The sequence below is a fragment of the Erythrolamprus reginae genome, chromosome 9 (genome assembly GCF_031021105.1).
Source record: "Erythrolamprus reginae isolate rEryReg1 chromosome 9, rEryReg1.hap1, whole genome shotgun sequence".
NCBI classification, from domain to species: domain Eukaryota; kingdom Metazoa; phylum Chordata; class Lepidosauria; order Squamata; family Dipsadidae; genus Erythrolamprus; species Erythrolamprus reginae.
In genome coordinates this window covers 7,478,490-7,505,402 of record NC_091958.1, presented here as the reverse complement: position 1 = coordinate 7,505,402, position 26,913 = coordinate 7,478,490, and the positions used below count along the sequence as shown (strand labels likewise).

Below are 26,913 nucleotides of genomic sequence, written 5' to 3'. Positions count from 1 at the left end.
AGGGAAGCAAGGAAGGAAGGGAGGAGAGGAGGGAGAAAGGAGGGAGGGAGGAAGAAAAGAAAGAAGGAAGAAATGAAGGAAGGAAGGAAGGGAAAGAGGGAGAAAGGAAGGAGAGTGGAAGGAAGGACGGGAAGGAAGGGAAGGAAGAAGGAAGGAAGGAAGGAAGGAAGATCCCCTTTGCACTGGACCTTCCAAAGTGTTCCAAAATGCCGACCCCTTTCCAACAACCAAATCCACATTTCCAGTGCTGTAACGTCGATTTAGATCACCGCAAGTTCTTTTTCCCCGATCCTTGGATCAACCTTTGCGCCATTAAATTAAAAGGCAACGACCCCAACCAAATCCCTAACAACAAGGCAAACTTTACATACTCCCGATCCAAGCAAACGCTTTCTGCTAGAACAGGAGAGGTGGGAGGAGGAAGGGGGAAAATCACCAAGAAGAATTGAAAGGAAGAAAGTCCCAAGAATGTTGATCGTCCACATTCTAAATCGGGAGTAACGTTATACGTCTATAACTTGCAAGTTAACAGGTTCCGTGGCCATCGAATACAATCTTCTGTAAAAGACCCTTCCTAATGGGCAGCCTTGTAGCTTCGTAGGCCAGTTTTACAGGCTCCCTGAGGCTCGCAGTTCAATTTCCGTTGACCTTTAATTAAAGACAATACACTAAATTGACACCCAGAGATTTAAAACTACAATATAAATTTGGCTCTATAACTAGCATCCCAAACGATAATTATTTTTTTGGGGTTTGTCGCTTCCTCTTGCTTAAATGTAACAATTTAATAATAATTTTTTTTAAAAAAAAAATAGGATGTTAACGACATGATAAATCTTGACTCTCCATCCTTAAAAGAGGCTGAGTTTTTAAAAGGCTAGGCTAGGATTTTGCACCGCTATAAGGAAATTTCTAATACCAAATTACTATTGTACACTGTTTTATTGTCGCTGTTAGCTGCCCCGAGTCTCCGGAGAGGGGCAGCATACAAATCCAAAAAATAAATAAATAAATAAGTAAATAAATAAATAAATAACCGAGAAGCGCTACGGCTATCAAGGAGGTTTCTCTTTCTTTCTCTCTCTCTGTCCTTCTAGGTAGTTCAAACAGTCATGAGAAGTAGAATGGGTGAAGGGCTGGGAAAAAATTTACTACCACACTGTGGGCGTGGCTTATTTTGTGGGAGTGGCTTGATGATCATGTGACCGGGGGGTGGCTTAAAGGTCATGTGACTGGCTTAAAGGTGGCCAACTTGTCATCACTCACATAAAAGGGGTTGGGGGTTAGGATTAGGAGGGTACCTGGCCTCTCTTCGCCTCAAAGGCCCCGGCCCTCTGGAACCAACTCCCCCCAGAGATTAGAATTGCCCCCACCCTCCTTGCCTTTCGTAAGCTACTTAAAACCCACCTCTGCCACCAGGCATGGGGGAATTGAGATACCTTTTCCCCCTAGGCCTTTACAATTTTATGCATGGTATGTCTGTATGTCTGTTTGGTTTTTATTATAATGGGTTTTAAATTGTTTTTAGTATTGGATTATTATTATATGCTGTCTTGTTACTGCTGTTAGCTGTTCCGAGTCTCCGGAGAGGGGTGGCATACAAATCCAATCAATCAATCAATCAATCAATCAATCAATCAATAAAGAGATACAATTTCCCCATCTATTTACTATTATTGAACATTCAAAGTATAGTATTTAATTCTATGTATATATGCCATATGTGTACATACATATCGCACACAGGCACACAAAAATATACATTATTTACTATATAAACTGTATGTGTATGTATACACATGCACAGCTCTTTTAAAATTATGTACATTCAACCTCATTTATTGCAATAGGAAAAACATACCCAGAGCCCAGAAGGGAAAAAAAGAAGAAAAAAAAAATCAAAATTTTTCTACTGGTTTGGCGTAGGAGCTGGTCAGGGAGTAGAATGCACCATGTAGGAGACGACCAGGCTTAGCCTGAGGGAGGGATCAAACGTGTCATAAGTTTCGAGTCTCTTCACAGTCATAAAACATCTGTACAACACCCCACCCCTCTGGGGTGGCCTTTATAGTCCAAGAAACTTGAGAGCGTTCCTTCTGAGCTGCTTGCCACACACTTATTACTTCTGCAGGCTAAACTGTCTCTTCAGATCGTGCAGAATGTGGTCACGAGAGCAATCATGGGCTTTCCTAGATATGCCCATGTCTCGTCAACACTCCGCGGCCTGCACTGGCTGCCGATCAGTTTCCGGACACAATTCAAAGTGTTGGTCATGACCTATAAAGCCCTTCATGGCATCGGGCCAGTATATCTTCAGGACCGTCTTCTGCCGCACGAATCCCAGGGGCCGATTAGGTCCCACAGAGTTGGCCTTCTCTGGGTCCCGTCGACTAAGCAATGCCATCTGGCAGGACCCAGGGTGTTGTGGTTGGATTTGTGGAAGGAAGAGCCTTCTCTGTGGCGGCCCCAGCCCTCTGGAATCAACTCCCCCCCCGGAGATTAGAACTGCCCCCACCCTCCTCGCCTTTCGCAAGGTTGAAAACCCACCTATGTCGCCAGGCATGGGGAAATTGATATACCTCCTAGCTTCTACGATTTATGTATGGTTTGATTGGGTTGTGTGACTATTTTAATGACAAGGGTTTTTAATTGTTTTGGATTTGTACACTGTTTATTGTTGTTGTGAGCTGCTCCGAGTCTCCGGAGAGGCACGGCATACAAATCTAATAAATATTATTATTATTATTATTATTATTATTATTATTATTATTATTATTATTATTATTATTATTATTACACGAATCCCAGCGGCTGATAAGGTCCCACAGAGTTGGCCTTCTCCGGGTCCCATCGACCAAACAATGTCATTTGGCGGGCCCCAGGGGAAGAGCCTTCTATATGGCGGCCCCGGCCCTCTGGAATCAACTCCCCCCGGAGATTAGAATGGCCCCCACCCTCCTTGTCTTTCGCAAGTTACTCAAGACCCACCTATATCGCCAGGCATGGGGGAATTAAGACATCTCCCCCAGGCTTTCTTATATTTTATGTTTGGTATGTATGTGTTGTATGGTTTTTAAATTGTTGGGTTTTTTTAATGTAATTTCATTATTAGATTTGTTCCATTGTTATACTGTTTTTATTGTTGTGAGCCGCTCCGAGGCTTCGGACAGGGGAGGCATACAAATCTAATAAATTGAATTGAATTGAATTGTTGTTTTTGTTTTGTTATTGTTGTTGTTGTTGTTGTTGTTATTATTATTATTATTATTATTATTATTATTTCAATACAACACAGCAAATGAGATCACTATGCTGGATTTCGTATTCATCACCAGTCGGGCACTTCCCAAGCACTTATTATTATTATTATTATTATTATTATTATTATTATTATTATTATCATAGAAGACTGATGGCAGAAAAAGACCTCATGGTCCATCTAGTCTGCCCTTATACTATTTCCTGTATTTCATCTTACAATGGATATATGTTTATCCCAGGCATGTTTAAATTCAGTTACTGTGGATTTACCAACCACGTCTGCTGGAAGTTTGTTCCAAGGATCTACTACTCTTTCAGTGAAATAATATTTTCTCACGTTGCTTTTGATCTTTCCCCGTACTATTATTTATTTATTTATTATTTATTTATTCGATTTTTATGCCGCCGTTCTCCTTAGACTCAGGGCGGCTTACAACATGCTAGCAATAGCACTTTTTTAACAGAGCTAGGCTATTGCCCCCACAATCTGGGTCCTCATTTTACCCACCTCGGAAGGATGGAAGGCTGAGTCAACATTATTATTATTATTATTATTATTATTATTATTATTATTATTATTTGACCATTAGATCCCGATCTAAGTACCCCATGGACAGGATGCGGGCCACAAGTTTGACACCCCTGCTCAATATGAAGATCCAGTGAGTGATTTTACAAATTTGCTTTAATTTGGCAGAAACTGAAGTTCTCCCCAAAGTTTCCTGATGTTGCTTGGGTGGAAGAAGAGAATGTACATCCCGGGCAAAAACTATCTGCCTGTAAGAACTCATCCCATCAAGGACATAAGGGTTCTTCCCCTTCAGGACAAGCCTTTTGTGACGTTTGTGTAATCTCCGATTGATTTACATAGGAAAATGCTGAAGAGCGCCTTCTTCTCTGCTATATTGTGAAGTGCTATAATCCCAGGAGGATTCGGACCATATGGTTGATGAAAAAGCAAAAGTAGACAGGGTGGTTTTTATTCAGTGTTCTTCTCAGTCGCTCCAAGCCCTCATACGCTTTCCTTTCCAAATATGGTCTACAGGTAGTCTTTGACTTATGACTGGTCATTTAGTGACCGTTCAAAATTGTGGTGGACTGCTCAAAAAGCTACTTGGGATGTGGTTTTGAAGATCAGGCACAACACAAATGAAGTTGAACATATGTGTCAGGCCGATAACAATACGTGTCCCGGGATATATGTGGAAGGTGACCAGATTTTAACATTGCTAAAGCAGGCCACCATTGACGGGGTGGCTTTCTTGATTCTTGAGCCATCCAGAGTGAATAAAGCGCTTCCTTTCTGTTGGCAGTGGGAGATGTTTATTTATCTCCGGGACCGCCTTCTGCCGCACGAATCCCAGCGACCGGTTAGGTCCCACAGAGTTGGCCTTCTCCGGGTCCCGTCGATTAAACAATGTCATTTGGCGGGACCCAGGAGAAGAGCCTTCTCTGTGGCAGCCCCGAACCTCTGGAACCAGCTCCCCCAAGATATCAGAGTTGCCCCCACCCTCCTTGCCTTTCGCAAGCTCCTTAAAACCCACCTCTGTTTGTATGATTGGTCTCTTAAATTGGGGTTTCTTTTAGATTATTTTTTTAATATTAGATTTGTTTGCATTGTCTTCTTTATTGTTGTTAGCCACCCCGAGTCTTCGGAGTGGGGCGGTATGCAAATCTAATAAATAAATAAATAAAATAAAATAAATTCCCTCTCCCAGCGCCCAGAGAAAGGAAGCGCTTTATAGGCTCTGGACTGCCCAGAGCGAATAAAGCACTTCCTTTTTCTCTGTGGTGGGAGAAGCTGTCCCACCAAAAGTCACCTTATATAGGTGTCCTCCTAATGATGTAGGACAGAGGCTCACCACCAGATTGCAAAAACACAAGCAGGACATTGGACGAGGAGACCCAAATTCATTGGTAGCCTCACACTGCAATGAACAAGGACACACTTTCAAATTTCCAACTACTAACATTGTTGGACGAGTAGGCACAAAAGCAGCCAGGGATGTGATTGAAGCCTGGAAAACAGGCCCTTTGTCTGTCAACAGAAGTGTCACCTGACTTACCACCAGCCTATCAAATACTTAGAGGAATTGGCAGCGCAAACAAATGACAGCTAATGACTGAAAAGCCAGCCTTCAACACACCTAAAAAGCCACAAACAGGCCCCAGATAAATACTGCACACACGGAGCAGAATATCTCCGAGACCGCCTTCTGCCGCATGTATCCCAGCGACCGGTTAGGTCCCACAGAGTTGGCCTTCTCCAGGTCCTGTTGACTAAACAATGTCGTCTGGTGGGACCCAGGGGAAGAGCCTTCTCTGTGGCGGCCCCGACCCTCTGGAATCAACTCCACCCAGAGATTAGGATTGCCCCCACCCTCCTTGCCTTTTGCAAACTCCTTAAAACCCATCTCCGTCGTCAAGCGTGGGGGAACTGAGACATTTCCCCCAGGCTTTTTTTATATTTTACGTTTGGTATGTATGTGCTGTATGGTTTTTAATTGTTGGGGGGGTTATATATTTTTTATTATTAGATGTGTCCCATTGCTATACTGTTGTTATTACTGTTGTGAGCCGCCCCGAGTCTTCGGAGAGGGGCGGCATACAAATCTAATAAATTATAATACTGTAATAATAATAATTATTATTATTATTTAACAATTGCATTTAGACTTCAATACAGTACTGCTTCATAGTGCTTTACCGCCCTCTCTAAGCCATTTACAAAGTCAGCATATTGCCCCCAACAATCTGGGTACTCAATTTACCCACCTCGGAAGGATGGAAGGCTGAGTCAACCTTGAGCTGCTGAGATTCGAACTGCCAAACTGCTGGCAGCTGGTGATCAGCAGAAGTAGCCTGCAGTACTGCATTCTAACCAGTGCGCCACCGTGGCTCCTATTCATCACCCTTTGCAGTGCCCCGTGGTCCTGTGACTACAATTTATGGCAGTTTTTGGCATTTGAGCCGGAGTGGCGCAGCAGGTAGAGTGCTGTACTGCAGGCCACTTGAAGCTGACTGTAGATCTCTAGGTCAGCGGTTCAAATCTCATCACCGGCTCAAGGTTGACTCAGCCTTCCATCCTTCCGAGGTGGGTAAAATGAGGACCCGGATTGTGGGGGCAATAGGCTGGCTCTGTTAAAAAATGCTATTGCTAACACGTTGTAAGCCGCCCTGAGTCTAAGGAGAAGGGCGGCATAAAAATCGAATGAATGAATGAATAAATGAATGAATAAATGAATGAATGAATGAATGAATGAATGAATGAATGAATGAATAAATAAATAAATAAATAAATTTCCTTCCAATTTCTGGCAAAAAAAAAAACACCTGCCCATAGCTAACAATGGTTTCACTTAGTGACTGCAATGTTAATTTAATGACTGTGGTTTTCACTTAACAACCATCACAGAAAAGATCATAAGATTGAAGTCTGGTCATGCGGTCAAATGTCAACCGTTATTTCCAGGCTCAACTGATAAGAGTCTCAATTATCTAATTAAAAAGGTCTAAGGCAGCAGATTGGAAGAAAAGTTCACACTGCCTTTATAATTACAGTTTGCACACATGCCTGCCTAGTGTGCAAACTTTAAGGAGAGAGGGTGCCACATTAATTAGCAGATGTTGATGGATATTCAACCTCACGTTAACTCCACTCACACCCGATTACAGAAAAGGTGTTTCATTCCATTGCTTCCTTTTCCTACCTTCGCATGCAAATGTTTGGAAATGTATTAAAAAGGGCTAAACACTTGGAAATGTTTACAGGGGGCTCATCACAGGCACCTATGGAAATTGATTTAGGAGGCTGAAAGGAATTTTTAACGTGGTTTAAAAGGCGCAAAAGCAACAGGACGTTGAGATGACAGCTAATTACGAAGGCATCAGGCGACGCGGAAATGTTGACACGATAGCCGCAAAAAAATGTCCGCAAAAAAATGCTTTCCTGTATTCAACTACTAAATGAAAGAAAAGCAAGGGTAAAATTTTTTTTTAAAAAAAACGTGACCGAATATATTAAGGAAAATTATGCTTTATTCCCAGGGCCATCAAGGGAACAAAGCAACGTAGCATTTGATCGTATGTGCTCCTATAGAAATGATGCAAACACATACACAAAGAGAGCAAAGAAAGGTGCACCAATATTCTACAAAACCAACTTTGTTGCAGAAGGACTGCACTAAAAAGGAAGGAATATAAAGCCTGTAAATCCCTGTTCCTGAATAATACAGGTTATGTTCATTTATTGATTTGTATCCCAACTGTATTGCTTTTCTACAAAAAACTCAAGGTGGTGAATTATTATATCATATCCAAAGCAACCTTTCCATCTGTCTGTCTGGCTGTAGGTAGGTAGATAGATAGATAGATAGATAGATAGATAGATAGATAGATAGATAGATAGATAGATAGATGATAGGTAGGTAGGTAGGTAGAGAGGGAGGGAGGGAGGGAGGTGAGGAGAGAGGTGGGGAGGTAGGGAGGTAGAAAGGTAGGTAGGTAGATGATAGATAGATAGATAGATAGGTAGGTAGGTAGATAGGTAGATGTAGATAGGTAGATAGGTAGATAGGGAGGGACAGAGGGAGGGAGATGATAGATAGATAGATAGATAGATAGATAGATAGATAGATAGATAGATAGATAGATAGATAGATAGGATAGATAGATAGATAGATAGATAGATAGATAGATAGATAGATAGATAGATGATAGGTAGGTAGGTAGGTAGAGAGGGAGGGAGGTGGGGAGAGAGGTGGGGAGGTAGGGAGGTAGGGAGGTAGAAAGGTAGGGAGGTAGGTGATAGATAGATAGATAGATAGATAGATAGATAGATAGATAGGTAGGTAGGTAGGTAGATGTAGATAGGTAGATAGGTAGGTAGGGAGGGAGAGAGAGAGAGAGAAAGGTAGGTAGGTAGGTAGACAGGGAGGTAGGTAGGTAGAGAGGGAGGGAGAGAGGTATGTAGATAGGTAGGTAGGGAGATAGGGAGATGATAGATAGATAGATAGATAGATAGATAGATAGATAGATAGATAGATAGATAGATAGATTTTCAAGGGTAGCCTCGGTGTAGACCGTTTAAGAGTACCAAGAAAGTTTAGGAAAATAGGAAGATCTTAGGGTTTCTCTTAAGTTCAAATGTTTGCTAGGGCCCTGTAATATTTTGGAGACGTTGAGATTGCAATTCCCCAAAATTGCCATCTATCATGGGTCTTTTTTCCATTTATTTTGCAAAAGGTCTGTCCAACACCAGTTTGAAGAAAAGACCAGTAGGTAAAGATAACATCTAGAAAATAAGACAGCAATGCTATTAGATCCTGGACTCCAGCCAAGGTATTTAAATTTTATATTTCCTTCACACTTAAGTTAGCCTTTCCCAATTTGGGGCTTTCTAGTACATTGAGATTATATATAACTCCTAACTGTTCTAAAAGTCCTCTTGGGATGATGGGTATTGTAGTCTCATAAACCTAGAGAGCATCAAAAGGCCATTCCACTATGCTCAACGCAGAGCCCTCACCACTGTCCATTTCAAAGGAACAACAATGTGAAACATGATTTAATTAAAGAATACCGAATTGAGATTTAGAGTCTGTAATGTATCCATAATTAATTAACACAGTCAATTGTGGAGTCCAGAAATATGTTCATTTTCATGTAATGCTTCAAAAACCATCTGTCACAATTTAAAGTTTAGCTGTCTTAATTCTTCTATGGTTGGATATTCTTTTCGGTATCAATTTCAAATTTCCCCAAGCCAGAGTCTTCTGTTATGTGTGTGTAATTGCAACCTCCATAATCTAGAACAGTGTTTTTCAACCAGTGTGCCGTGGCACACTAGTGTGCCGCGAGACATGGTCAGGTGTGCCGCGAAGCTCAGAGAGAGAAAGAAAGCAAGAGAGAAAGAAAGCAAGAGAGAGAGAAAGAAAGAAAGAAAGAGAGAGAGAAAGAGTGAATGAGTGAGAGAGAAAGAACAAGAGAGAGAGAAAACAAGAGAGAGAAAGAAAAAGAGGGAGGGAAGGAGAGAGTGAAAGACATAGAGGGAGGGAGGGAGAGAGAAAGAGAGCAAAAAAGAGAGGAAGGAAGAAAGAGGGAGAAAGAGGGAGGGAGAGACAAATAGAACGAAAGGGAGAAAGAGAGAGAGAGGATTTTTTGTCCAAACTTTTTTTAGCAGCCCCCTCCCGCTCAATGTGCCCCAGGGTTTCGTAAATGTAAAAAATGTGCCGCGGCTCAAGAAAGGTTGAAAATCACTGATCTAGAACTTCCAATAACGACAATAATACCAGTATTTGCCGACATTACTTCAAATTATTTGGACTGCAACTGTTTCAACCACAGAGATTTCAGCCGATAGAGAATAAGTTATAGAGAAAGACTAACCATACCAAATGGTCCATCTAAATCACACCTAAGCAGACACTGTCCAATCGTCATCAAAGAATCACAGAATAACATGCTAAGTATGAAGGTTAAGACAAAGATTAAGCCCAAGGAAGCAAGGCTAAGGACTTCTTACCAATCATATGATTTGCAACGTGGATCTGTATCTCTCTTTCATTTTCAAAAGTCATCTGGCACTTGATACACTGGTAGGTCTTCTTCTGTTTAAGAAAGAAAGAAAGAAATATAAGGCAAATCATCTTTATTGCTGTGGTAGAATTCTTGGTGGTCTACTGTTAACGCAGAGGTTATTTTATGGCTTTCTGAAATGGTCCATATAACTGCTTTGTCTTAATCGAATGGACTAAAACAATGGTTGAAAACTAAACAAGGAAGGAAGCAACTTAGAACTAAGGAGAAATTTCCTGAAATCAGATCGTGCAGAACGCAGCCGCGAGAGCAATTGTGAGGCTTTCTAGATTCGCCCACGTCTCTCCAACACTCCGTGGCCTGCATTGGCTGCCGATTAGTTTCCGGTCACAATTCAAAGTGTTGGTAATGACCTATAAAGCCCTACATGGCATTGCACCAGAATGCCTACGGGACTGTCTTCTGCCGCACGAATCCCAGCGGCCGACAAGGTCCCACAGAGTTGGCCTTCTCCGGGTCCTGTCGACTAAACAATGTCGTCTGGCGGGCCACAGGGGAAGAGCCTTCTCTGTGGCGGCCCCGGCCCTCTGGAATCAACTCCCCCCAGAGATTAGAACTGGCCCCACCCTCCTTGCCTTTCATAAGTTATTGAAGACCTATCTTGGTCGCCAGGCATGGGGAAATTGAGAGATTCCCAGGCTATTATGGTTTATGAATGGTATGACTGAGTTGTATGGTTTTTAATGATATGGGTTTTAGATGTTTTTAAGTATTGGATTTGTACACTGTTTATTACTGTTGTGAGCCGCTCCGAGTCTTCAGAGAGGGGCGGCATACAAATCTAATAAATTATTATTATTAATTGATTGATTTGGCTTCAGAGGTTCTGAGTTCTCCATCACTAGGGGCTTTTAAACAGAGATTGGGCAGTCATTCATCTGGAATGGCAAATGACTTTGCGCATGATGGCAAACCTGTGGCATGGGTGGTACATGGTGGCCAGATGATTTTTGGCATTCCAAGAGGGCAGGTGGGTGGCCGTTTTTATCCTCCCCAGACTTCCTGAAAGCTTCCAGAGCTTGTGAATGGCAAAAACCAGGCATAACAAGCTTACCATAAGTCCGGAAATGGTAGAGCCGTCTCAGTTGGGCCGTTGGGCCATTTTTCACTCTCTCCGGGCTTCACAAGGCTTTCCTGAAGTCTGGGCAAGGTGAAAAATGGCCCAATGGGCTTACCAAGAGTTTGGAAGTCTGGGCAAGGTGAAAAACAGCCCAATGGACCTACTGGAGTTTTGTTTCTGAACTTCCAGTAAACCTGTTGGTCCTGACACAGGAACAATTTAATTGTTCTATCAGGAAAGTTCTCTTTATTTCTAGATTGATTGTCTTGATTGTTTCCATCTATTGTTCTTAATCTTGTTGTTAATCTGTTTGCTTCTTTCAAGAAAGCCCAGCATCCAGGATCATAGAAACATAGAAGATTGACAGCAGAAAAAGACCTCCTGGTCCATCTAGTCTGCCCTTATACTATTTCCTGTATTTTATCTTAGGATGGATCTGTGTGTATCCCAGGCATGTTTCAATTCAGTTACTGTGGATTTATCTACCACGTCTGCTTGAAGTTTGTTCCAAGCATCTCATTTTCTAGGAGCAGAAATAATCCATCAGTGAGATGTTTCTAGATTTATTTTGAAAGTTTGAACGGCTGTGTATCTTTAAAGCTCGCATGACTTCTGGAAAGCATTAAGATGGGAGTTCACCATTCAAAAAAGCCATCCAGAGTCCAGTGATTCAACTTTGATTTCAATGCGAATGCAAGAGCAGCTTTATCAAATCAACATTAATATATTATCCATTCTGCTCCAAAATACCTTTAAAACTCTTCTTTTTTAAAAAAAAAATTAACACCAATTGATCTTGATGCATCTTTCTTTGTGTTCCAAATGTTTTATTCCTTGCAATAAAATGTTTTTCGTCTTTAAATAAGGGGAATGTGATTGCATACTTCCCTTTGAAAGTAAAAATATGAATTCTGGAAAATGCCAGCCATCTATAATGAAACATGTCTTGGTTTTTTTCTCGTCCCTCTTTATTCTTTCCCCCCTTTTTCTCATTTATTATGCATTTCTTGTGCCAGGCTATAGAAGTTGAAGCTTGTTTTATTCAATCCGACAAGAGGTTTGTATTTAAAAGTGGCAAGGTTGTACCTTCTTAGCCATGACACAAGGTCAAAATGTCTAGGAATGATTAGCATCAGTATTAAAATTTAAAGCAATCACGTCAGAAGGCGAAGTCCATTAGTAGCCGGTTGCTAAAATTTCCTTCTATTTTTATTCCTTGCAGAAGAAGTCACTTTACATTACCAAACCGAGCAGCAGAAAGTCTGACTGTTTGGAAGCAATGTCAGGGAAAAGAGCTTGCTGTCTGTCTGGTGCAGGGATTCATACAGGTAGTCCTTCAGTTGCAGCCATTCTTTTTGAAAAACCTTTGAAGTTGTAACAGGGTTTTTTAAAAGGGAGACTTACAACTAGATTTTACACTTATGACTTTCAAAGGATGGAGGAAATAAATGTGGGAGGGTAGGAGGGAGGGAGGAGAAGAAAGAAGGAAGGGGGGAAAAGAAAGGAAGGAAAGAGAGGGGAGGGAGGGAGGGAAGAAGAAAAGGACAGGGAGGGAGGGAGTAAGGGAAGAAGGAAGGAAGGAAGAAGAGAACAACGGAGGGAGGGGGAAGGCAGGAAGGAAGGGTGGGAGGGAGGGAGGAAAGGGAGAGAGAGAGGGAGGGAAGAAAGAAAGAAGAAGAGAGGAGGGAGGGAGGAAGAAGAGAAGAGGGAAGGAAGGAGACAAGAGGGAGGGAGGAAGAAAAGGACAGGGAGGGAGGGAGTAAGGGGAGAAGGAAAGAAGAAGAGGAGAGGGAGGGAAGGAGGGAGGGTTGTGGAAGGCAGGAAGGGAGGGAGGGAAGAAGAAGAGGGAGGGAGGAAGAAGAAGAGAGGGAGGGAAGGAGTTGGAGAAGGCCAGAAGGGAGGGAGGGAGGAAGGAAGGAGAGAGGAGGGAGGGAGGAAGAAAAGGACAGGGAGGGAGTAAGGGAAGAAGGAAGGAAGAAGAGGAGAACAACGGAGGGAGGGAGGGGGAAGGCAGGAAGGGTGGAAGGGAGGGAGGAAAGGGAGTGAGAGAGGGATGGAAGAAGGAAAGAAGAAGAGAGGAGGGAGGGAGGGAGGAAAAAGAGAAGAGGGAAGGAAGGAGACAGGAGGGAGGGAGGAAGAAAAGGACAGGGAGGGAGGGAGGGAAGAAGGAAAGAAGAAGAGTAGATGGAGGGTGGGGGAAGGGACCGAGAGACCGAGGGAGGAAAGGGAGAGAGGAAGGGAGGGGAGAAGGAAAGAAGAAGAGAGGCAGGAGGGAAGAAGGAAGGAAGGAAGGAGGGAGGGAGGAAGGAAGAAAAGGACAGGGAGGGAGGGAGTAAAGGAAGAAGGAAGGAAGGAAGGAAGAAGAGGAGAGGGAGGGAAGGAGGGAGGGATGGGAAAGGCAGGAAGGAAGGGAGGGAGGGAAGAAGGAAAGAAGAGGAGGGAGGAAGAAGAAGAGAGGGAGGGAAGGAGTGGGAGAAGGCCAGAAGGGAGGGAGGGAGGGAGGGAGGAAGGAAGGAAGGAAGGAAGGAAGGAAGGAAGGAAGGAAGGAAGGAAGGAAGGAAGGAAGACCCCACACTCTTTTCCAGGGTGTGTCTTCACAAGTCATTACAAGAGAATCACCAAATCAAACAAAATTATCTCATCTTCTTAGCTATAGTTGTTTCTCAAAAGCTTCTTTACCATAATACTTTCCCACCCAGTGTTTACTTTTACAATACTTTGAGATTTTTCTAAGTCTCGGTTGCTAGGTTTCTGAGAGGCACTGGTTAGTACCGTAGCCCTGGAATCCAGCACTTCTACCTTTTTCCCCCCTTCTGAGTTGAGATACCAAGAAAAGGCTTGTATTTAATCGAAACATGTACTCTTACTGTTTTTCACGTAATCTCAACATAGCTTTTCTCTGACTATACCTTTTTTCCCTAATCCTCCACTGTTAGGCTCTGTGTAAAAGGGAGCAAAAATCAATAATGATCTTGGAACAAAAGGAAAGAAGAACTGGTCAAGAATTATAGAGTAGTAATGTCATTTCACCTACAAGACCGGCTGTGTAAAAACTACACTTTACCTGTTGTACTGCAAATCAACAAGAGATTAGAAAACAGAGAACAGTGTTGTTCAATTTAACTTCCCCAGCTATCTTCTATGTAACTCTATAATAAACTGCTGCAAATGTCCAACCAGCGGCTTAAACCGCCGGCCGAAATTGCCCCCGCAGCAGGGGGACGCTGCGGGCGGCTCTACGGAGCCCCGAACTTCCGGGTTCCAAAAAACCCCGCACGTTCGGCTTTTGGCAGCGTGCCAGGTCGGCGTACCGCCTGCTGGTCGCTGGGGGAGGTCCTGGATCGCCCTATTTAAGGGCGATCCGAACAGGACCTCCTCCTTGCATTCTTGCTGCTGGAAGTGAACACTCGCCCACCCTCCGCTATTAACAGTGTGTCCTAAGGAGGTCGCCTCGGGGCCGAATAGGAATTTTTTGCGGCCTCCCCTTTAGAGGCGGCCGTTTTTTCGCCTATTCCACACTGACGGTGCGGACTGGATTGGTTAGGGGGTGCGGCGCACTTAGATGTCAGTATAGGCCTCCCTTTGGTCACTGGGGTTTGGCAGGTTAGGGGCGGAAATGGGCAATTAGAAGCGACTGCGCATGCTCCTTTGGGCATCCTTTAAAGGGTGATGGACCGCCTCTCTCCAGGAACTAGAGGTTGGAACAACGTCGGGTTTTGGAGAGAGGATGTCCATGGGAATCACCGGATCCAATTTCCCACGGGGATTGGAGGGTCAACTCCTCCCACATGATGAAGGGGCGTGGCTTGGATCCAGGTGAAGGCGGCTACCTTCACCTGGTTCAGCAAGGAGTTTTTGCCCAATGTTGCCAAGGAAGTTTCTGGTAGGAATTTCCGCCCCGTTAGTTTTGGCCGCTGCAGGTCCTTAGTTATGTTGAATTTAAATATTTAAATTTACGCATTTAAAGTTACATTATTTAAATGTATGTTAATTTAATAAAATGACCCTTATTTAATCCACAATATGTCTCAGCGTCTTTACTCCACTTCTGGGGCAATTTACTGTTCTCTGAAAAATGCTATGAGCACTCATGGGCCCCTACCTATAATTCGGAAATCTGCTTAAATCTTTGAGCTGACTTGCAAGCAGTCTTATTCAGAAATATACACACACACACACACTGCGTATGTGTAGTTAGAAAGTGACTTCTACAAGGATGGGGATAAGAATTATTGAGTTCCTAACTTGGACGCTGCCAATTTTAACGGAAATCTTTTTGACATTTTGCATCCTTCCAAAGCAGTTTCCTAACCTCAATGAACACAAGAACAAGGGGACACAACCTGAGGTTAGTTGGGGGAAAGGTTAGAAGTAGCGTGAGAAAATATTATTTTGCTGAAAGAGTAGTAGTTGCTTGGAACAAACATCCAGCAGACGTGGTTGGTAAATCCACAGTCACTGAATTTAAACATGCCTGGGATAAACATATATCCATCCTAAGATAAAATACGGGAAATAGTATAAGGGCAGACTAGATGGACCATGAGGTCTTTTTCTGCCATCGATATTCTATGTTTCTATGTTTCTAACCTTAATGATTTTCAGATATGTGGACTTTAACTCCCAGATTAGAGCCGGGGTGGCACAGTGGAACATATTTTTACAATCCGACCAATCAGGCATTTATAGTGGGGGTTTCCCTCTGACCTTCCTGCCAATCAGCTTAAAGCTCTGTTGGGAGAATTGGCGCTAGACTTATGGTTGGGTGTCATCACATCATGAGGAAATGTATTAAGCCATCACAGCATTAGAAAACTTGAGAACCACCGATATACGCCAATACCTTTGGTAAATAGGGGCAATAATTACAATCTTTCCCCCTTTTTTATTATGTTTTTGGCCTTAGTGTATGATAGATTAGGTTGAATGTGTATGACTGCATAGTTAGGGGTTTTATTATGTTATTAATGCCTTCTTAAATGGATTTAATTTTTTTAATTATTATTAGATTTGTAATGTATTGTATTACTGTTATGCTCTGAGCCGCCCCGAGTCTTCAGAGAGGGGCAGCATACAGATCTAATAAACTAACTAACTAACTAACTAACTAACTAACTAACTAACTAACTAACTAACTAACTAACTAAATAGTATATGGGCAGACTAGATGGACCATGAGGTCTTTTCTTCCGTCAATATTCTATGTTTCTATGTTTCTAACCTTCATGATTTTCAGATGTGGACAGGAGGGAAGTGTTTTTAATAGGAAAATGAACACAAGAACAAGGGGACACAATCTGAAGTTAGTTGGGGAAAAGATCAAAAGCAACATGAGAAAATATTATTTTACTGAAAGAGTAGTAGATCCTTGGAACAAACTTCCAGCAGACGTGGTAGATAAATCCACAGACAGTAACTGAATTTAAACATGCCTGGGATAAACATAGATCTATCCTAAAATACAGAAAATAGTATAAGGGCAGACTAGATGGACCAGATCTTTTTCTGCCGTCAGTCTTCTATGTTTCTATGTTAAGATGAGGCAAACTATGCCTTAATATCATGTGTGATCCAGGAAGAAGTTCTCTTCCTTCTTGTATTGAAAGAAGGTTCAGAAGAGAAGTGTTTTTAATAGGAAAGTGAACACAAGAACAAGGGGACACAATCTGAAGTTAGTTGGGGGAAAGATCAGAAGCAACATGAGAAAATATTATTTTACTGAAAGAGTAGTAGATGCTTGGAACAAACCTCCAGCAGACATGGTAGATAAATCCACAGAAACTGAATTTAAACATGCCTGGGATAAACATAGATCCATCCTAAGATAAAATACAGGAAATAGTATAAGGGCAGACTAGATGAACCATGAGGTCTTTTACTGCCGTCAGACTTCTATGTTTCTATGTTTCTATAACTATAAATTGTAATTTGGCACAAACCTGAATTCTGATTTATTTATTTTTTTACATTATATTCCACAGGAATAATAATAATTTTTTAAAAACCTGGTCTCTTGGGATGCCATTCAACACATTTACTTTGTTGAGGAACTTAAAGTCTCTCCAGAGAAAAGACAAAACTTGGAAACGCTTCTTGAAGAGAGAGAGAGAGTTAAAATTAGGTACGAAGGGGACAGCGTCTATTTCCACTCGTGACGACTGACGTAGCCAGAAGAATAGTTTTTAAAAACTGCAGCGAGAGTTTGAAATACTGCAGCCACTTGTGTGTATGTGCAACCACACAAAAGTAGAATTAGCCTGACACAAAAGCTGAGCCTGTTCTTTAAAAGGCGGAGGGCAAAGTGCAAAATCGAGAAAGAAAGGGGAAAAAAATAGAAAAGACAGAGGACTGGGATAATAAGTAGTTCGGGATGACGAAAGCCCAAGGGTTTTTCCTACTGAAGGGAGAGGTGTTTCCATTCTGTATTTTATTCTCTGCAGAATTCGACGTATATCACAGCTGGAGACCGGTCTAGTCACTGATTCATTTGACCTCCAGGGAGCACGGCACCAAAGCGTGGCATGAAACAAAGGGGGAAAAAGGAGCTTTATCTTAGGATTGTTTCAAAAGCCCCCTCCCCCCCTTCCTTCAGTCCTTTGAACCCAACATATTGCCCTCGCTGGCAAAAAGCTTCCTGGGTGACTGCTCCCAGCTTCATCACAAGGAAGTTGGTTTGTCAGGAGAGTTCAGACTCAAATGAGGAGAAAGAACCTTGGATAAGCATTGGGCCAGAATAACAGGGTTGGAAAGGACCTTGGAGGCGGGGTGGAATTCAGCAGGTTCTGGAGAACCGGTAGAGGAAATATTAAGTAGTTCACTGAACCAGCAAATACAACCTCTAGCTAGTCCCAGAATGGGGAGGGAATGGAGATTCTATCTATCTATCTATCTATCTATCTATCTATCTATCTATCTATCTATCTATCTATCTATCTATCATCTATTTATCTATCTATCTATCTATATATCTATCTTTCTTTCTATCATCTATCTATCTATCTATCTATCTTTCTTTCTATCTATCTATTTTTCTTTCTTTCTATCTATCTATCTTTCTATCATCTATCTATCTATCTTTCTATCAATCTATCTATCTTTCTTTCTTTCTTTCTATCATCTATCTTTCTTTCTATCTATCTATCTTTCTTTCTTTCTATCTATCGTTCTATCATCTATCTATCTATCTATCTATCTATCTTTCTATCTATCTATCTATCTATCTATCTACTTTTCTTTCTATCTATCTATCTGTCTTTCTATCATCTATCTATCTTTCTATCTATCTATCTATCTATCTTTCTTTCTATCTATCTATCTATCTATCTATCTATCTTTCTTTCTTTCTATCTTTCTTTCTTTCTATCTATCTATCTTTCTATCTATCTATCTATCTATCTATCTTTCTATCATCTATCTATCTTTCTATCTATCTATCTATCTTTCTCTCTATCTTTCTTTCTATCTATCTTTCTTTCTATCTATCTATCTATCTATCTATCTTTCTTTCTTTCTATCTATCTTTCTTTCTTTCTTTCTTTCTATCTATCTATCTATTCTTTCTATCTATCTATCCATCTTTCTATCTATCTAATCTATCTATCTATCTTTCTTTCTATCTATCTATCTATCTATCTATCTTTCTTTCTTTCTATCTATCTATCTATCGTTCTATCTATCGTTCTATCTATCGTTCTATCGTCTATCTATCTATCCACCTACCTACTTACCTATTTGATTTGTATGCTGCCTCTCTCTGAGGACTCGAGGCGGCTCACAACGTATCAGAGAAAACAGCGTACAATAAATTTCTAAGATCCAATTCATAGGATTAACTGCTCTAAAACCCATTCTAAAACCCTAAAACAATGATGGTGAACCTTTCTTTCCCTCGGGGGCTGAAAGAGCGTGGGTGCATGCTTTCGCACGTGCCTGAGTGCCCACACCCATAATTCAATTTTTCCTGGCTTGGGTTCTTAAGTAGAAAATGGTTTTTAAGTACAGTAGAGGCAAAAAATGTTGAGCACCCGATTCTTATCTAGAAAGGTTCTTAAGTAGAGGCGTTCTTAAGTAGAGGTACCACTGTATCAGTAAGAGATGCATTTCTCCCCCATCCAATAATTTTCAGGCAGATGAAGCCATTTTTAAACATTTTTCCAACTCTGCCTAGAATTAGCTTCGGTGGATTAAGGCTTTACACAAATATTTTTAGGGTATACAGCGCTTCGTTATCACTTAACTGCAAAACAATCTTTATTTCCAACAAAAGATCCAATCTGTAAATGAAGTCACACGACTTATCCAAAAATTATCACCCCTGCCATGATTTAAAAATCAAGGTTTATCCTTAAAAGAAAAAAAAACCCAGAAAAATAAAACTTATGATGCTTTGTTTTTGCATATTCAAGTTTTTAAGAATAATGACTCTTATGAAGGATGTACTCCAATCCAAAATGTTACCCAGTTTCACACAGAACTCTCATATAAACAGAAGTTTATGCACCGACTCTAATGGGCTTTGGAAAAGCCAGATGTACATAAAGACATTTTCAGTACAGAGGCAAGTACAGGTAATCCTTGCTTAATGACCAGAGCTGGAATTTCCAACACTATACGATGTGGTTGCAAACTGCAATGTCACATGACCACATCACTCAGTGATAGCAGTTCCAGAAGCTTCTCCCAGCTGCTGCTAAGCGAATCATAATAGGTCATTCAGCAACATTCAAGGTGTTGGTTACCGCCTATAAAGCCCTACATGGTTCAGGGCCAGACTATTTATGGAACCGTCTCTTGCTGCCTACCACCAAGAGTCCTATAAGAGCACACAGAGTTGGCCTCCTCCAGGTCCCATCGACTAAGCAGTGCAGATTGGTGGGGCCGCAGGGGAGGGCCTTCTCTATTGCTGCCCCAGCTCTATGGAACCAACTACCCCCAATGTCTGTACTGCTCCACCCTATTGGCTTTTCGTAAGACCTAGTTTTTGCCGGCACGCCTGGGGGCCATGAATTAACAACTATCATGGCCAAAATTGTATGAAAGTTATGTTTGCATGTTGACGGGTTAGGTTATTAAGGCTTTTAATTAATGTTTTATAGTTTAGATTTATATTTGACTTCTTTTTATTGTTTTGTAATTTGTACTGTTGTAAGCCGCCCTGAGTCCTTCGGGATTGGCATGTAAGTCCAATAAATAAATTGGGTGGCATAGAATTTGAATAAGTAAGTAAGTAAGTAAGTAAGTAAGTAAGTAAGTAAGTAAGTAAGTAAGTAAGTAAGTAAGTAAGTAAGTAAGTAAGTAAGTAAGTAAGTAAGTAAATAAGAATCACAATGATCATTACTTCTGACTTCCAGCAGGCTTCCCCACTGACTTTGCTTGTGGAAAGCCAGTAGGGAAAGTTGCAAATGAGAATCAGGTGACTGGAGGATGTTGTAGGGGTCAAAAATCTGAGCCAATTGCTAAGCACCCACATCGGGATCACATGATTGGGGCACCGTTGTGACTGCTGGAACTTCCAAGACCAAATTGTAATACCACTCATTTAGCACAATTGTGTGTTTTGAGCGGTCCCTGAATAAGTGGTCGTTAATCAACAACCCCCTGTATACATTTCAAACCCGTCAAAGTTTTGAACAGAATACAGATTTGCACTGATCCATTTGTAGCGATAGCTATGAAAACTTATGGCGGTACTTACTCTGGGAATGGGGGATGTCTGTGCACCCTTCTTTTGGCCACTGGTTTCAGGCGTCAGGTCTCGGTGATCCAGCTGGAGGTGGCTCTCTAGCTCTTCGGCACTTTCAAATTTGACACTACACTCAGGACATCTCAGGCTACCGCAAGGTCTTTCGCTAATGTCCGGTACCGTAAGGCCTAAGGACTGTCCGTTGGTGCTCCGAGCCATGCAAGCAGCGCACAGTCCATACGGTAGACCGTTAACATCCAGTTTCACCAAGTCTTGCTTGTTTCTGAAGTCTTTCAAGCACAGAGCGCACTTGTAGAGTTTCTGCAAAGCTTGGCCGTTGGGTGATGACGCGGCCGAGCTCCCTGCCAATTTCTGCATATGGAACGTTCCGTGGATTTTCAGCTCCAGAGTCGAGGTGACCGTTTGCATGCACACAACACAACGGAACCCGGTGAGGGAATTCCTAAGGTCGGGATGCATCTGGCAGTGCTCGATGAAATCCTCTTCGCTCTGCAGGGGCATTTTGCAGATCCGACACGTGCCCGTGTCCAAGCTCTTGCTGTGAGTGACTTTATGTTCCGTTAAGGTCAGGAGCGATGGGAAGCGCTCCCCACAAATGGGGCACATGTAGTGCTTCGCTGGACCTCGATGGGTCTGCATGTGTTCCCGGAGACCGTTCTCCGAGAAAAAGGTCCTTGAGCAGATATTACATTTGTGGCTCCCTTTGATGAACTCCGCTTTCTTCCGGGAACAATCATCCTCCCCAGGCCGGATGTTGTGATCCCGCAAACGATGGTTCTGCAGCAGGACTTCCATCGTGTACGCAGCTCCACAGATGTCGCAACCGTACATCGGTTCGGAGGCGTCGATGTCATCCTCGCTGGCTTCGTGGCTATTGGACGTATCTGGGTTTTTGATCAGCATGTTGGGGATGTCTGTCGACTCAGCCTTCTTGCCGGCCGGCGTCATGCCGTTGGCCGTGCCATTCTCAGCGGCCGCATCGAAGACACAATGCTTCTCTCGCAAATGCTTCTCGAGCAGGATGATGGCATGGAACGCCTTGCTGCAGAACTTGCAGTTGTACTTTTTGCTGTGGGTCGTGATGTGGCACTGCAGCTCCACCTCGGTGCTGAAGGTCTCCCCACAAAAGATGCACTTGTGCGACTTGGCAGGGTTCCCCAAATGGCTGTGCTTCACGTGTATCTGGAGGTCCGCCTCCTTCCGGAAGTCCCAGTTACAGGCCGTGCAGCGGTACATTTTTTTCTCATTGCTGTGCTTGACCGCCAGGTGCACTTGGATGGATACTTTGGAGTCGAAAACCTCTTGACACAGGGTGCAGTGGTACAAGACAAACGTGTGCATGTCCAGGAGATGCTTCTGGAGATCGTCCACCGACGAAAATTGCTTGTCGCAGCTCTCGCAGACGTAATGCGTAGAGGTCGTCATGTAATGGATGGTGAGATGCTGCAGGAGAGAGTCCTGGGAGTCAAAGTCTTCTTTGCACTGAGGACACGACTGCTTCCTCAACAGCAACTCTAAGTGCAACTTCAAATGGGTCTGGAAGCTCTCGAAGTTGGAGAACTTCAGCTCGCATTGATTACACGGGTATTCCCCATTGGAGACAGAATGGACGCTCGCGGAAAGCCGTTGTCTTTTGGGAGAAGAAACTTCAACATCCGAAGACACCGGGCTCTGTTCACCTTTGGACTTCTTATTGTGCGCCAGTGGAATGTTCTTGTGGTTTTCTTTAATATGTTTCGTTAGCTTGAGAATCGAGCCAAAAATGGGCGAGTTCGTGCAATACGGACAGGAGTAAACTTCCATAAAAGACTGAGATGGCTGAACTACGGGGGAATCCAACTTTGAGTTCCCGATGTTGCAGTGGGTTTGCTGGATGTGCTCAGTCAGAGAAGCTTCGGTGAGGAAGCCCATGGAACACTGGTTGCAAAAGAAGGCGTTGTTGCCATCTTGAGTTGTGGCTCCCGGCCCACAATGGGCGACACGGATGTGTTCCTGAAGGCTGTTGATATCAGTAAACATCTCCGGGCAATAGTTGCAGTGGAAAGCGGAGATGTTGCTGAACTGCATCATCGGATAGGCATGGTTTTTATGGACTTTCCGCAAGTGTTCGTTCAGGTTGTATAAGGTAGGCATGGATTCAAGGCAAATCTGGCATGTGTGGTTTTGCTGAGGTTTATCCGTATGGATGGTCTTCAGGTGGATCTCCAAAACGGCGAGACTGTTGAAGTCACGCTTGGTGCAATAAGGGCAGCTGTAGGCTACCTTTGACCAAGCTTGTCCTTCTTCCCTTTCCAACGATCTCATTTTCTTCTGCCCCCTCAAAGGTTTCAAGGTCGAGTCAGGCGTGGAGCCCCGTTCTAACGATGCGCTGGAATCCGGCGTGGCGCTACTCATGGAGGCCACGCTACCCAAGACGGGATCTGGGCTGATGCTGTGGTTGCTGGAATCAGGCTGTCGATGGCTATCTAAGTGGCAATAAACTTCTTCCACCGAAGAGAACTGCTCCGGACACATGGGACACTTGTGTTTTTTGTTGGCATGAGCTTGGTGGATGTGGGAGAGGAGAGAATTTTCATCGGCAAAGACCTCTGGACAATGGATGCACTGCAAGTCAGCCTTTTCGGATAATTGAGGGTGGCGGGTCATGACGTGCTTCTCCAGCTCTTCGGTCTGGCTGAAAGTCTCCTCGCAGTAGTCGCACATGAAGTCGTCCTTCTTGCCCTCCTTCTCGCTCTTGGCCAGATGCTCCTTATTCTTCTTGTGGGCTTGCATGTGGCTTTGCAGGGAGCTGGTGGAAGAGAACCCTCTCTTGCAGACGGTGCACTTGAAGGGCTTGCTCGAGCTGTGGGTCTTCAGGTGGATCTTGAGGTGGTCGCTGCGGGAGAAGGCGGCCTCGCATTCGTGGCAGTGGTACTTCTTGTCCCCCGTGTGCAGCTTAATGTGCCGGTCTCGGCTCCTCTTGTGCTTGAAAAGCCGGCTGCAGTAGGTACATTTGAACGGCAGCTTGTCGCTGTGGATCTGCTCGTGCCTTTTAAGGTAGCTCAGGCGAATGAAGGACTTATCGCAGAACTGGCAGGGATAGGGCAGGCCGGTCCCCCCTTCCTCCTCTCCGATGCCGAGATCACACCCATCTCCTATCATCTGAGTGGGTGATGCAACGTCTTTGCTGGAGGGAGACGAGGTTACCCAGGAGAGTTGCGGGTCGTCTTCGCCATCTGTAATGGGAAAGCAGAACGGAGATTACAAACAATTCCCAGTGCATCTGTGAAAACAGGGACAAAGCCCAGCCGTTCCACAACACTATGGCCCTTCTGCTACCACCGGCGGTGGGAGGGAGGGAGGGAGGGGGAAAAAACAGAGTTGGGAGGGTGAGAAAGGAAGGAAACAGAAAATTCACTGCTGAAGAGAAGGAGGAAAAAAACCCCAAGAACCAACAACGCAACAGCTTAAAGGGATATTTGAGTAGAAGGCAAAAGAAAGGAAATTCCACGCCATCCCCCTTTGCAAAAAACTCTCTCTTTAAAAAAAGAAAACAGAAAAACAGTTTCTACTTCCAGTTGCACGAGATCACTAGGAAGGCAAAGCCATTTCTCTCCGCCCCCCTTTGCCCATCCCTGTCTCTCTCCCCCCTCTCTCCCAAAGCAGGTTTAACACCTGTCTACTCCATTGCCAAGCAATAAACAGTCAGTCAAAGAAAGAGAAAGCAACAAACATTTTTAAAAACTGCTCTGGCTGCTGCATTTAAGTGCTGGAACGCAAAGCTTGGTGCGTTATCCCCCCCCCCCGAAGATATAAGTCGGAACGGATTTCAAATCATATTGGATAGAAACAGCCCGTTCGGTCCGATTAGAAAGAGGCAGACAGTGACTTTCCTTCAACCCGCAGAGAACGGGGAGTTTCGTTTTATTTTTGCAAGCTGGAGAGAGGCAACTTCTTAAACTGACGCATCTAACTTTAAAGGTGCTCCATCTCTCCGCGCCGGGAGGCAGCCGGGCTGCAGTGCCAACCTCGCGCCCTTGTGTGTCTGCCAACTCTGCAGTGAGATGGCAGCCAGTCGGGCAGAAGCCGGAGATGGCAAGCTTTTCCAACAACGTGGCGCCTGGGAATCTGTTGGATTGGGGTGGGGTGGGGTGGAGAGGGAAGGTGGGGAATTTTGCCATATACTGGATTTGATTGGGACGCAGGCTCGAATTAGCCAGGTTGGATTTATGCGGATCGTTTCAAAAGAAAGGAAAACGGGGTTTGACTGGAATCAATCGAACGTAAAGGATAGCTGACTCTATGCAGCTGCACTTTCCTGCCCCAATCCACCCATCGATCACCGCAACTGCTTTATTCTTTCTCGTGTCTGCATTGCTGCACGAATCCAAGCGACCAATTAGGTCCCACAGAGTGGGTCTTCTCCGGGTCCCGTCAACCAAACAATGTTGCTTGGCGGGACCCAGAGGAAGAGCCTTCTCTGTGGCAGCCCCAACCCTCTGGAACCAAACTCCCCCCCAGAGATTAGAATTGCCCCCACCCTCCTTGCCTTTCGTAAGCTGCTTAAAACCCACCTCTGCCACCAGGCATGGGGGAACTAAGATACACTTTCCCCCTAGGCCTTCACAATTTGTGTATGGTATGTTTGTATGTATGATTGGTTTTTATATAATGGGTTTTTAACTGTTTTTAACTGTTTTTTAGTATTAGATTTTGTTGTACTGTTTTACTGCTGTTGTTAGCCGCCCCGAGTCTGCGGAGAGGGGTGGCATACAAATCCAATAAATAATAATAATAATAATAATAATAATAATAATAATAATAATAATAATAATAATAATACTGTTCACAAATGCACAAGGACGATACGGATCCTTGCTCAGCTCTTCTAATTATTTCTGCTCTGCAGAGTATCAGAGCACTTAGACTTATATACCACTTTATAGCCCTCTCTGCGCAGTTTTACAGAGGCAGCATATCGCCCCCCGACAATCTGGGTCCTCATTTGACTGACCTCGGAAGGATGAGCCAACCTTGAAACCATCAGGATCGAACTTCAGGATGTGGGCAGAGTCGGACTGCAATGCTGCATTCTAACCACCGTGCCACCATGGCGCCATGTATGGTTGCAACCAGCTGTTTGCAATCCATTTCATAGCCACTAAACTTCTTCAGCCACTTCATATACTTTGCTCTTTGCTTCAAAATAACCTTCTCTTAGGAGCCCCACCCCCTCTACCAAGGGGAGGCCCAAACCCTTTGATCCAATGCTGCTGTTTCATAGACGCTCAGCAGAAGTGGACCTGGTGGGACAAGAAAGTATCAGGAGCACCAAACCCAAAAGGTCATTAAATTCAGATCTTTTGGGTGCTTTGAAAGCCCGTTGCTAAAAGTCAATGGAGCTGATGGTCATTTATGGTATCTTGGTAGCTGCATTTTGCTTCTCTGTGTGCTCCATCCTTCCAAAGTAGAGTAAAATGGGGACCCAGATTGTTGGGGGCAATATTATTATTATTATTATTATTATTATTATTATTATTATTATTATTATTATTATTATTATTATTATTATTAATTAGATTTGTATGTCGCCCCTCTCCGAAGACTCACAACAGTAATAAAAATAATATAGTAGTGGAACAAATCTAATATTAAAAAACATATAAAACCCTATCATTATTTTTTTTAAAAAACCAAACAGCACATTCATACCAAACATAAAACAAAGTATAAAAAAAGCCTGGGGGAAATATGCTGACTCTGTAAACACTGTGAAGGGGTATACAAGTCTAAGAACTGTTGATCTTCCTTCCTTCCTTCCTTCCTTCCTTCCATCCTTCCTTCCATCCTTCAATCCTTCCTTCCTTCCATCCTTCCATCCTTCCTTCCATCCTTCCTTCCTTCCATCCTTCCTTCCTTCTTTCCTTCCATCCTTCCATCCATCCTTCCTTCCTTCCTTCCATCCTTCCTTCCTTCCATCCTTCCTTCCTTCCATCCTTCCATCCTTCCATCCTTCCATCCTTCCATCCTTCCATCCTTCCTTCCTTCCTTCCTTCCTTGGTGGCCCAGTGGCTAGAATGCAGTATTGCGGGTTGACTCTGCCCAATGCCAGCAGTTCGATCCTGACCAACTCAAGGTTGACTTAGCCTTCCATTCATCCAAGGTGTGTAAAATGAGGACAGAAACTGTTGGAGGCAATATGCTGATTCTGTAAACCGCTTAAAGAAGGCTGTGAAACACTGTGAAGCAGTATACAAGTTTCAGTGCTAAGTGCCATATAGGTTTAATCAATGAGTAAGCACTGTTAGGAAAG

The 26,913-nt window shown here is 43.4% G+C and overlaps 1 protein-coding gene across 7 annotated transcripts in view; it reads right to left on the bottom strand.

The window, feature by feature from the left end:
* ZNF423 (zinc finger protein 423) overlaps window positions 1-26,913 on the bottom strand; it is a 330,190-nt gene that overhangs the window by 153,731 nt on the left and 149,546 nt on the right. For all 7 annotated transcript variants that reach the window (XM_070760210.1, XM_070760211.1, XM_070760214.1 and 4 more), the window contains 2 exons: window positions 20,613-23,836; window positions 9,785-9,869 (listed from right to left, as the gene is read on the bottom strand). In XM_070760210.1, the coding sequence (XP_070616311.1) occupies window positions 9,785-9,869; window positions 20,613-23,836 (3,309 nt within the window). The remainder of the gene's footprint in view (window positions 1-9,784; window positions 9,870-20,612; window positions 23,837-26,913) is intronic.